Raw genomic sequence first — 12986 nt, forward strand, 5'->3', positions numbered from 1 at the left:
CACCTGGCTCCAGAAGCACATGTCATTTCTCCAGCGCCTGACAGATGCTATATAAGGTAGCCAGCAGATTCCCCTGGCACCTATCTTGGGTGGCTTTGCAGCAGTGTGCTTCCAGTTAGTCATGTCCTTGTAAACAGTTTCTCTAGCACTCCAGAAGGCAGATTTCCAGCAAGTTCTGCCAGCAGAGTAGCACAAGCACTTCTCTAAGAGCCATAGCTATGCCCTCCCAAGAGCCTGGATCTCAGCCCCAAGCGGAGGTGGGGGTGGGGTGTGTGTGCTCTTCCTAAGGTTATTCCTTGAATCTGCTATTCCTGCTTCTGGCCAACAGAAATGAAATGTTATCAATACAAAGCCTGATTACAAATAATCACATTAATCACAATCAAACTACCACTGGGGTCCACTGCAATGAAGTGCCAACTAATACATGTGTCTTGAGAGCCCAGGTGCCTGCTGCACTTGACCTTATGGCAATAATGATGACTGTAAAATCTAATGTGGGATGAGATCCTTTAGAGTGTCCCTGCTCACATATGAAGAGAAAAGACAAACTCAGGGCCACTAACTCTCAGAGCAAGGTACTGTGTAAGAACCACAGTTTCCACGGTAGCCCTAGAACAAATATCTTATCTCTGAAAATCAAACACAAAATTTAATTGTGTGAACTGCTAAATTAAAATGAGAGTTTAATTCTGTCTTGTCAAGTTTCTCAAAAGCTGTGTCACCCCCTGGCTTAATCAGGATTCTGATACTTAAAATGGGAACATCTGGTTGGGCTCAGTGGAAACGGACTATTTTGAATTCCCAAATCACTCAGAGCCTCCTTCTTCCAGTAGAAGTAGCATACCTTCCACAGACCAGCTTTTCTCATCTTGAGAACCCTGTGATAATCCCGCTTGGAGTGTATATCTCTTATTATTTCTATGCCCAAGAGTGAATTATCAAAAACAACATCGTCCAAAAAAAGGGCAGGATGATCAAGAACACATACTCTTCTGGAATGTAGGTTTAGGTCACTCCATCAGGTAAAGATGCCTAACCAGCTGAGATTCTTGCTGAAGGCACATAAAATATAGAATGGGTTACTGAAGAAGGAAACCACAGCTCTCAACTATAGCCTGCGACCAAATATAAAAACAAGGACTAGTAGGCTTTGCATGTTTTCTATGAGCTTGTTATGTGTTTATTTGTATCTGCTAACCATTTTCTTTTTCATTCCCTTTTTTATTTCATATGGCAGTTAATTTTACAATTTAATTTTATATAAGAGAATGCTCAATGTGACTGACTGAATTTGTAGAGTAATTAATATTTAGTGATGGATATAATGACCCTTGGAGTCTGCTCATCTATTCATTCTTGAGCTAGGGTGAAAACCTCTCCATTTTAAGAATAGGTGTATCTCGTTAGGTGGAATAGTTGCACTGCTGTTGAAAGGACCTCAAATGCGTGTAGAAAGGTGTATGGGATCCAACTGGTCTGTTCTCCAGTTATTACTGTTCCTCAAATCTAAGTTCACTGTTTTTGTCAGCTCTGTGAAAACGGATTTGGGCTATTTAAGTATTTTTCTCTGATAGCTGTCACACTGTTAATTAAGCTTTGTTCACAGAAGACGCTGCAGAGACACTGCAGAAGGAAAAGGGCTTTGCTTCTAATCCCAGCGTGTCTACTTGACACAGGTTTCCATGGCATGCGTGGTTCTCTCCAGCAGCAGACTTTGGCAATGCCCACAGCTTCTCCAGCATCTAGCTCTTGTAATGCAAGCTGCCAGCAGCACTCAGGGGCCAGCAGCTCCCCCAGCATCCACCCTGGACAGTTCTGTAGCGGACTGCTTCCAGTTAGACATCTCCCTATAAATAGCCTTCCCCGGCAGCACCCCAGGGCTGATTTCCAGCAAGTTCTGCCAGTGCAGCACTAGACTTCTATGCCATTCAGCAAGTCACAGCTGTGCCAACTCTATCAAAGTTTGAATCCCAGCCCTGGAGTGAAGTGGGACTCTTTCTTAAGTGATCTGAGTCCGACATGTGGGGGCTATTCCTTGTATGTGCTTTTTCTATATTCTTTAGAAGTATCTTTATTTCTTACTAAGTAAATCCTTATTACTCTAATCACCAATTATAGTTAACAATTCTTTATATTAAACTTCCGCATCAGGAAACAGAAAATGGGAAGTAATAGCCTAATACTTGTCCCTTCTTTCTCATATAACTATAATCATGAATCTCCTCCAATTCCCTGTGTACTTCTCAAGACAGAATGCAAGAATTCATATGTACTAGTACCAAATGTTTTAAAAAAGAGGGGGGCGGTACTATTTAAAGCAAGTTCCATTTTTGGTAAGATACTTATGCTTTGATACATGTTTGTCTCTATAGGTTCATTATTCCTTTATGATGATTATCCGCCCATCTGCAGCGCTAATACATACCTGGAATTTCACATATGTAAAAATAATTTATTAGCTTGGTACTGACAAATATTTAAGGTGATCTGGAGTCACTTATAAGTAACAAGAGTAAGAGAGACTCCTTTAAAACCACTGCTAAGGAAATCCATAAAAATACAAAAATCTATCTACACCCCAAACATTATAATATATTTTTGTAAGTTAGTCCAAATGTCAGAAAGACAATAAAATAGACTAAACAGCACAACTGGAATATACTTGGGTTTAAAGTAGCATAATCCTTTGTCAGTACAAAATCTGGTTTTTAAAGAATAAAGCACTATTTAGTTTCGAAAGAATGAAGATTTACAACAAGTGATGTAATACTGATTTTTGAATGATAATTGAATCCAGATTTGCCAGATGATTACCACCTGTTTGACTGATTTGAATAAATTTTCAATACAGCCATTTGCTGAGAACTTACGCTGCACCAGCTATTTTACTATGTGCTTTAAAATAATGTCAAAATAATCCATAAGGTAAATTTTATTATTCCCATTTTGTAGATGAGGACCTGAAACTTGTGGAGGTTAAATGGATGGTACAAGGTCACACAGCCTAAATAAATCCATCTAACTCAAAAGCACGTGCTCTTCCTCATGAACTACTTTCTTAAGGCTGATTAACGCAGTATATATGAGGTGCTCTGTAATGTGTAAAGACTTTCTAGGGGCCCATGGGCATGGAGAGTCTTAAGAGACTCAATTTCAATTCAATTAACTTTCTTTCATAACCTTTCCTTAAACTGATCTGCCTAAAAATGTACCTGCAGTCAAAGTATTATTGCTGGTTCTACATTCCCATATTCCTTTTTATATTAATCTTCTCTCACGTTATAAATAAAAGCATACTTCTTACCCATTCAAAGGGGCAATATGAAATACTGGGGTCAAACTGAAGTAATGACTGAGTAACATTTTTTTTTTTTTGACAGACAGATCACAAGTAGACAGAGAGACAGGCAGAGAGAGAGAGAGGAGGAAGCAGGTTCCCTGCTGAGCAGAGAGCCCGATGCGGGGCTCAATCCCAGGACTCTGGGATCATGACCTGAGCCGAAGGCAGTTTTAACCCACTGAGCCACCCAGGCGCACCGTGAGTAACATTTTTGTAGGTAGGCTCCAGTCACCTGCTTTCAAGAAAACTGGAGGATCTAGATAATCTGTCAAGTTGATGTGACTCTGGCTCAGAAAAACTAAATGACATTACTATGATAAACTCCTTCCATTCCCACCAATTTATTATGTGAACAAGGTTTCTCAAGCTTACATTCATAAAGATGAAAAGCAAAACTGATGTTGAACTATATCTCATCTTAGGAATACATAAAATTTAATAAGGAAGGAAATTAAGAAATGCATTTCTGGTAAAATTTTACTTTATGTTTCAATATTTATCAACATTTATAAATTTGTTTTTGATCAGCTGGACGCAACAATCAATTTTAACTCAATCTAAACCAATTTTGTGTATTTAAATTCTTTTTTTTTTTTTTTTTAAGATTTATTTATTTATTTGACAGACAGAAATCACAAGTAGGCAGAGAGAGAGGTGGAGGCAGGCTCCCTGCTAAGCACAGAGCCTGATTGGGGGCTTGATCCCAGGACCTGGGATCATGACCTGAGCCGAAGGCAGAGGCTTTAACCCACTGAGCCACCCAAACATCTTGAACGTGTTTTTATTGCAAAAAGATATGATAGGGTAAACAATATTGTTTAGGGTTTATGTTAAAAAATTTTAGATGCCAACATAACTGTGCAAAGGGAAATATTTTTTTTTCCAAAACTGGTTTGGAATAAAAAGCTTTATTATCATTGTATCAAACAGTTAAAGATCTTAAATATTTCGTCCTGTTCACACCCAAATTTGAGACAAGATAGGAGACACATGTTTATTGTCAGTATTTTCACCAAAAGCCTCTATCTGGAAAAACAGATCAGTCTGCTATTAGGAAAATAACAGAAATGAAAACAACCAGTGCTGCAGAGATCAGATTGCTTGAGAAAAAAACAAATAAAAGCACACAGTTTGTGTTTTTAGTTGTTGTTGTTTCATTTAAAGACCATTGTTAAATTTAAAAGGAAAAATCATAAATTATAAACTATTTCAGATAAATTATTATAATTTATAATAATATAAATTATTTCATGATTAAATAACTGGATACTAGACATAGAAAAAGAAAGATTTCTAGAATGGTAGGAAGACTGAACTGTATTCATTGTCAACTGAATTCAAATAAAATAAAGCTGAGCATTAAAGCTGAGGAAGCTGTTAAACTGTAGTGAAAGGAGACACTTAAGACCATCAGTCAGAAGCAGGAGGACAGATTGGTCAGAATGACCTGTCACTGGGTTCCCTAAGAGCCAACACTGTGGAGACCGTAAGTTCCCTGGACACACTATGCTTCTTAACTCTTTCTTTGCCCGCTCTGCTAATGCTTCTACACAGAATGACCAATCTTTCTGCTGCTTTTTTCGAGAAGCCAATCAAATGTCACATTTTCCACTGGTAACAAATAATAAAACTTCTATTTTAATTCTCAAGATTTCTTTTTAAAGATATCTCTATACTGCATGAAATCATAAACCACTAGCATACTAATGGGAAAAACTGTTTAAGAACTATGAAACCAGACTCTAGGATATATATATTCCATTGCAGTCACTTAAAATTACTGAACTCAAGGAAGTTAGTGATCCTTGATCTTTACATATTCTATTTCTGATACAAGCTATCACATTGTGCCACTATTTCATGTGTCGGACTCTAGTAAGGCAAAAAATAATCTGCAAGAAGTCCTAAGTGTCTTGTCTTATGATGTTCTTTCTGACTTTTCTCCTAGTACACAGTATTCCTGCTATGGTTACTTTAAAAAAAGAGATACCAAACAAAACATATAACTGATCAATGATCTCTATGGAAGATTACACAAGATGTTAAAAAAAAAAAAAAAAAGTGATGCCAAAACAGACCTATCTTTAAGTATGTGTATGTGTAGATAGATAGGTCGGTCTATCTACCCAACCACCTACCTAACTACTGTCTAATTTATGAGTCTAAATTGGACTTTCTAACCTCAGAAAATTTCAAGATAAGATGCTGTTATGTCTCTGGAAGTTTTCTCATTCATTTTTGTTCTCTCACTTTTGACTGATTCACATTATCATTTTTCTACTTTGGAAATCACTTCAGAAATAGTAATTTGAAAAAAGACTTTAATAATGGGATCTACTAGTGCAGTGGAAGTTTCCAAACATGAAAAGTTTGGGCTTCTGACCTTATGCAAATACAATTACAAGTAAGTATTTGCGTTTCAGTCAAATAAGGAAAATAAGGCAAGACAAAATTATGTGCCACACTTATTTAAGTATATATGTGTATGGAAATAATGGGAGTAAAATTTCTAACTTTGTTAAGTGGCATTAGAAGCCATGAGGACAAAAAAAGAGAAGTGATTTGTAATATATCCTTAGAGATTGCCAATTTCATTTCACAAATATACCTTTGTGTGTATATAAAATATTCCGATTCACAAACCCAGAAAATTCAATAAAGGAAAAGTATATTTTCTAAATGTAAGCAAAACATTTTCTATTCTGTACTAACTAGGAAATACTGAAAATTACAGGCAAATTGGCACAATGTCTAGAGTAATTTATGTACATATACTAGTGGCAATCACTATTCAATAAGTGTTATTGACGAAAAACTATTCACCTTTTCCTAAAAGCAGTTATAAAATCCTTCAATTTTTATTATTTTGCATCCCACCAACTTAAAATATGGGCATCAGTGTGAGTCACTAAAATACCTCCATAGCCTGGGCTAAGCGTTCTTCCAACGCCATGTAGGTGAGGAACTGAGGATCCACATAAGAAATCGCTTCAGCAACTCCTAGTCCATCTGCGAAACCATCAAACAGGCTGGGGAAAAAAAATACAAACATGATTTGGGAAATCTTTATGAAGACATAATTATATTAGCACACCAACAGTGTAAGCAGAAAACATTAAATATTTTAATGATATTTTAATAAAGATATTTTAAAATAAACAAAATACTTGGATAGAAATCTTGTGTGATAAGGGGCAGGGAGAACCCAACAGAAAAGTAAAATACTAAGCACGAGAAGTTAGAATACCACAATCTCTTCCAATAAGCTGCCATATTCGTGACATAAAATTTATAGAAAAATTCTTGTGTTTCTAGTTCTAACTCCAGGGATAGCTTAGGGCAGGAATAAAGGTAGTACTTTTCCCTCCTGTCTTTCCCATAGATTTTCTTCTGTTCCTTTGAACTGCTAACCCAAATTTACATGATATCATGGTAAAGACAGTTACTGCATTTATTTCAATTCTATCATAGTCAAAGCCTCTTTTTCTTTTCTCACCTTTTATTGCTTGATCACTGAGGCCTTAAAAAAATATTTTATTTTCTCAAGTCTCTCTCTTTAATCTCTCTTCTATTTTCCTGAGAAGTAGGCCTCCTCAGTCATTATTCAGACTAAAAAATATTTAGCTCTTAACTGCCCCCCCCCCCTTTTTAAACTAAAGGACTATAATCCCCTTGTAGAAAGTAAGTTTTATTCTGGTCCTAATCTCCTTCCTCCACCCCTCGACATACATAGATTCCTCCTTTTCCTCCAGTCTTGGAAATACCATATACTTCAAAATTTGGAAACCACAGTATATCCTCAGTCCTCTTCTTTCTAATCTTGCCTCCTTGGAAATTATATTAAAGTTCATTTCCTCAGTTATCCTCTCTGTAGGTTAATTCCTAAACCTACATCTAATTCCAAACCCTCTTCAGATCTTGACCTACATTTTTAGTTTTCTTTTTTTTTTTTTTTTTAAAGATTTTATTTATTTATTTGACAGACAGAGATCACAAGTAGGCAGAGAAGCAGGCAGAGAGAGAGAGGAGGAAGCAGGCTCCCTGCTGAGCAGAGAGCCTGATGCGGGGCTTGATCCCAGGACCCTGGGATCATGACCTGAGCTGAAGGCAGAGGCTTTAACCCACTGAGCCACCCAGGGGCCCTACATTTTTAGTTTTCTGAGGGGCACTTTACTTTGATTAACTCCTGTCACCTCAAATCTAGTATCTCCAAAACTGAGCTTATTTTGTCTACCTAAAGGCAAACTTCTGTTGACTTCTGTGTTCCTATGAGAAGTCAAATACAGTCAGGAATATCCAATTATACAAGTTAGATCAAAATAATTTTGATGTCAATTTTCGTGCCATCATTAAAATTACAAATCTATTGCCAAAAGATACAAACATATTCTTACAAGATTAAACCTCAGTAGTATTTTAAAACTAGCAGAGACCACATAGTACGAAGAATCATTCTCATATAATCACAGATTTTAAAATTAAAACTAGAAATTAGTGAATCCAACCTCCCCTGGAACACTAGAACTTCTTCACCCTAGCAGTGAGATATAGTGCAAAGACGAAGAGCTCTGGAGTCAATAAAATAGGGATTCAACTCCACATTTAACTCAGAGCTAGACAATGTGAACATTTTATTTAACTGTTACTCTATTTCTTCATCTATAAAACAAATTAATGAGTCAATGCATACACATGCCTGGCACAGAGATCGCACCAGAGAAGGCATTCAAGAAACAGCAAAACTATTTCCTCCATGTGGAAGAACCCTATCAGAAATTTGACTCATGTCAAGTAAGTGCTCTAGTTCTGCCCGCCGAAGCAACACAAATTACGTCTACTTTTCCTTTGCAGAAAACTCCTTCAAATGGTTAGAGTCAACTATCTCCTAATTCTTTTCTTCTTTAGAGTAAAACAAAGCTAGACATTCAAAGCAAAAATCTGCTTGTAAATCTGGTCACTGCAAAATAATCAGCTAATACTAAAAATTGTAGTATCATTCATCTGCCAATCACCATGGTAATTAAGTGTTTCAGATAAAAATCACTAAGTACTCAAAGAGGCCTGAAAGATAACACGTTAACCAACTGATCAGAATTAGCATCACCAGTAGTGGGACACTTTATGCCTTCTGATATGAACTAAGAAAAACCTTTTGTCATTTCTTTGGTGGTTCGGCTGAAAATCTATAACTTGAACCTAATCATGACACCAAATCTAAACTAAGAGACATTCTACAAAATAAACAGCCTGTACTTTTCAAAAATGTCAAGGTTATGAAAGACAAAGAAAAACTGAGGAAATGTTCTAGATTAAAAGTGAAGAAACATGTTACGCAAGAACAATGAGTCGTCTTGGTTGGACTAGAAAAAAATTCTCTAATGGCATTAGTAGGACAACTACAGACATTTGAACAATGTCTGCAGATTAGTGAACAGTATTGTTATCAGTATGAATTTCCTGATTTTGAAGATTTTACTTTCTTACGAAAGAAAATGTTCTTGTTCTTCAGGACTTCATTCTAGATTATGGGTAACAAGACAACTTACTCATAAGTGGTAGGGAAAAGGTACCACAAATATAGAGAAAGAAAGGAAAGAGAAAATGATAACACAAATGTGGTCAATGTTAACATTTAGGGAATATTAGTGAAGAGTATATGGAAATTCTTTGTTATTATTTTTGCCACTTTTCTGTAAGTCTGAAGTAATTTCAAACTGGTTTAAAAAATTCATGGTCACATCCACAGGGAATTAATTTCCCACAATCTTATCAGGTTAATAATTATAACCCTAGTTTCTTATAGGAAGATAGAGAGGTTAAATAGTTATCAAAAGGTAAATAAAGGGTATAGCTGGAATTTGTCTAAATCCGAAACAACTCCCACCACACTAGTTTATGTACTCTCTGGGTATTCTGTAACATTTCTGTGACATCATCAAAACAAATAAACTTTGATAGAGTATTTTTAAAATTTTCTTTTAAACTAAAATAAAGAACCAAAAAGCTTAAACTTTTTTTAAGTTGTGGTAGAACAACAACAACAAAAAATGTTGTTTTGGCTTTAGAGGTAAGAGTTGCTGCTGTTTGCCATGAGTTTTCCTTTCAGTTGTCAAAATGACATTATTTTAGTATGAAAATCAAATCATATTTTCACTTTATCAACTTGCAGCGATTGCCACATAAATTAATATATTACCACATAAGCAAATAATGAGCTATTGACAAATCCACATAAAATTCAAAAGAGTAACCTTCAGAATTTTGTCTTAAAAATCAAAATTAAAATGCTTTCCATATTTATTTATTTATTTAAAGATTTTATTTATTTATTTGACAGAGATCACAAGTAGGCAAAGAGGCAGGCAGAGAGAGAGAGGAAGAAGCAGGCTCCCCATGGAGCAGAGAGCCTGATGTGGGGCTCGATCCCAGGACCCTGGGATCATGTCCTCAGCTGAAGGCAGAGGCTTTAACCCACTAAGCCACCCAGATGCCCCATGCTTTCCATATTTAAAACAAAACAAAACAAAACCAAAAAGCGCAACTACCCTGAAGCTCCCCAAATCTGGGAACAATCAGCAACATCTCTAAAATCTTAACACAACAGCTGTGTCCAGAAAGATCATCAATGAATTAGAACCCAAAATAATAAGTTTTCAAGTTTAAAAATTATATTCAAAAAAGCTCTCAATTATTTCTTTAAATTTTTATGTTTTGAAAGTTATTTAAAATATGTATCAAGATCTTAATAAATACCAGTTATCTCAGTAATGTTACCTCTACTAAGCTGTCCTAAAGATATTAACCTGAAGTACAGAACAAGTTATATGAGAGGAAACGTTTACTGCACTATTTCAATAGAGAAATGATCAATTAAATTTTAGTGCAACTATAGAGTAGAGCATCTACGTAATGGAGCTGTAAAAAAATTATTTTCATAAAAATTTGAAAATGTGCAAAAGAAAACATTTCTTCATATTAAACCGTAATTGCCTCCCAACATGCACAGATGATGCTAACTAAATCAACAATTCTGTCATCTGCTGAGCATTATGAGGAATGACTTTGCATAAAGAAGACAGAAGACAGCAACAAGGAGTTCAGTCTAAGAGGGTAACAGGCAGGCATGGGGGAGGGGAGATGAGAGCACCAAGATCAGCAAGACCAGGACCAGGTGAGTCACTGCTTTTCCATAAAGTCTGGGAAGCCAGAACATGGGTTTTGGAGCCAGGAATGTTCAAAATGGAATTATAAACTGTTTGTGTGGCTGTGATGGAAACACCACTTCCTACCTCCACAAAATGGTTAACAAAAGTCTGCTCTGCACATAGAATTTTTTTGCCCCCTGGGAAGTGAGAACAGGAAATGCTAAGGATTTCAAGGAGATGCTGAGTTTCATATCTGGAACAATTTGGAGAACTACAAAGAAGTAACTACACACACAGAAAGAGACACTAAAGATACAGAGGACTCAAAAACATAAAATTCTAGAAGTCTGCAGTTATCAGGGCGTATCAGTGAGTTTTTGTATCTTTATACTTCTAAATTTTCTGTAATGGAATTTTAGCTAGAAAAAAAAGAAAAATTCTTAGAAATATATCTGTGTAAAGATGAAAACAAAGGTAGTACCAAGCCATATTTTCTTCAGAAAAAGTAACAAGAGATTAGTGGGACTGTATATTCTTTCTATATCTCAAAATTAGTTGCTTCCAGAGACCTCCTGCACATTTGAAAGATAAATCTAACTGTAAGCCAAACCAATTAAATTCTGACCATTACATCAGGAGACATAACAATTCTATAATCCACTTAATTTATAGGCTTCTTCTATTTGAAGTTCATTATTCTTTTTCAGCATAAAGTAAATAATACTTTCAGCATTTCTGGGAAGGTACAATTATTTTTCCATATTTTACATACAGAGAAGGATAACTATATTCTTATGATTCGTCTGATTTAATCACAGGTTTTGAAATTCTTCAAGTAGTATTTATTAAGGACTCTTTTTTTTTTTTTTTTTTTAAGGATTATATGAAGTGCTACATTTAAAAGTTAGAAACCTCAAACCAGGAGTTTATAAACAACTAGGCTATAAGGTGGGCTTCAAGGTCAAAGGTCAAAGAGGAAAAGAGGTCACTACCTGGAGTAAGTAGGAGGGAGTCTATGTAGGAAGTGACATCAGAATGAGCCCTGAAGAAGTCTGACAGATGGGAAAATGTGAACACGTCTGAGAGATCCGAGACACAGCTTTCACAATTTAGAATCATGAACAAATTCTACACAATTAACAATTAATCATGGTAATAACATGTGTTACATACCTCCAGTCCACATCTAAGTCTTCACTCACACTGGAGTCATCCTCAAGGTTATTGTTCCCATCCAGCATAAAAGCTTCTGGCTGTGCAAATTCATTGGCAGGCTCATTACCCTCATCACTGCTGCTTTCATTGACTTCATTGTACTGTAACCAAGGAATCTCTCCCTCTTCCAAGGATGTCTGTTCCCTAGTACAAACATTTTAAGGGAAGAAAAATAATATTATTTTGAAACACATTATAAAATTGTTCTCTAAAAAAAGTTCTATTTAGGGCAAACAGATTCTTTATTCTTTGAGTTCTAAACTCTTGGCACCTAAAGATTCTAAAAGTCTGATTTCTTTAACTGCAAAGTTGTTTAAAAGGTAAGCAAATTTGTTACAGGGTCATATGTATGTAGTAATAGCTTCCAATTACATAAGAACCTATTTATTTGACATAAAAATTACCTATGCTCCTGTATTTCCTCTTTGTGCAGAAAAAAAAATAAAAAAAATCATTCTAGACTATTTTAATTTTTAAACACTGCTCTTGAGGTGCCTACATGGCTCAGTCAGTTAGGCCTCTAACTGTTGATTTCATCTCAGGTCATGATCTCAGAGTTGTGAGATTGAGCCCAGCACTGGGCTCCTCGTGGAACCTGCTTAAGATTCTCTCTCCCCCATGCCTCTCCCCATAACCTGACACCCTCATTCCTGCTCATGTATGCTCAATATCTCTCTTAAAAATGAATAAATAAGTAATAAAACTCTCTTGAGTAGTATCCCTTCACAGTTGAAGTCCAAATTCTTCAGCCTGGCCTATAAATCCCTACATCATAACATGCTTTCTCTTTGGACCTCTTCTCCAACTGTTACCTCTCACCATTCTTCCCCCTAACTACTGTATTCTTATTAAGCTTTCTACCTTTGGAACACCTGGAGATCATTTCCACCTTGGGGCCATTTCCTCTACCTGAAATGTTCTTTCAACAGATTTTTGCACAGCTATTCCCTCCTCAATATTCAGGTCAAAGTCAATGTCAGCTCCTCAAAAAGGCCTGTTTTAACCACTCATTTTAAGTAGCTGTCCAGTCACTAACCACATAACTCTGCTTATTTTCATTACAGAACTTACTTCTACTTGTCATTTTCTTGTTCATTGTTAGTCTTTCTCTCACTAGAAAATAAGCTCACAAGAACAGGGACAAACAAACCAGTTATATAGATTAAAACAAAACAAAACAAAACAAAGAAGTGTGGTGCCTAGGTGGCTCAATGGGTTAAGCCTCTGCCTTTGGCTCAGGTGATGATCAGGGACCTGGGATCGAGCCCCACGTCAGGTTCTCT

General features: G+C 36.1%; 1 protein-coding gene across 6 annotated transcripts in view; it reads right to left on the reverse strand.

Moving 5' to 3' along the window:
- Positions 1-12986, reverse strand: part of PJA2 (praja ring finger ubiquitin ligase 2) — a 71407-nt gene that overhangs the window by 12997 nt on the left and 45424 nt on the right. For all 6 annotated transcript variants that reach the window (XM_059175628.1, XM_059175622.1, XM_059175624.1 and 3 more), the window contains 2 exons: positions 11662-11847; positions 6261-6372 (listed from right to left, as the gene is read on the reverse strand). In XM_059175628.1, coding sequence (XP_059031611.1) covers positions 6261-6372; positions 11662-11847 — 298 coding nt within the window. The remainder of the gene's footprint in view (positions 1-6260; positions 6373-11661; positions 11848-12986) is intronic.

This window comes from Mustela lutreola, chromosome 5 (assembly GCF_030435805.1).
Source record: "Mustela lutreola isolate mMusLut2 chromosome 5, mMusLut2.pri, whole genome shotgun sequence".
Taxonomy (NCBI): Eukaryota; Metazoa; Chordata; class Mammalia; order Carnivora; family Mustelidae; genus Mustela; species Mustela lutreola.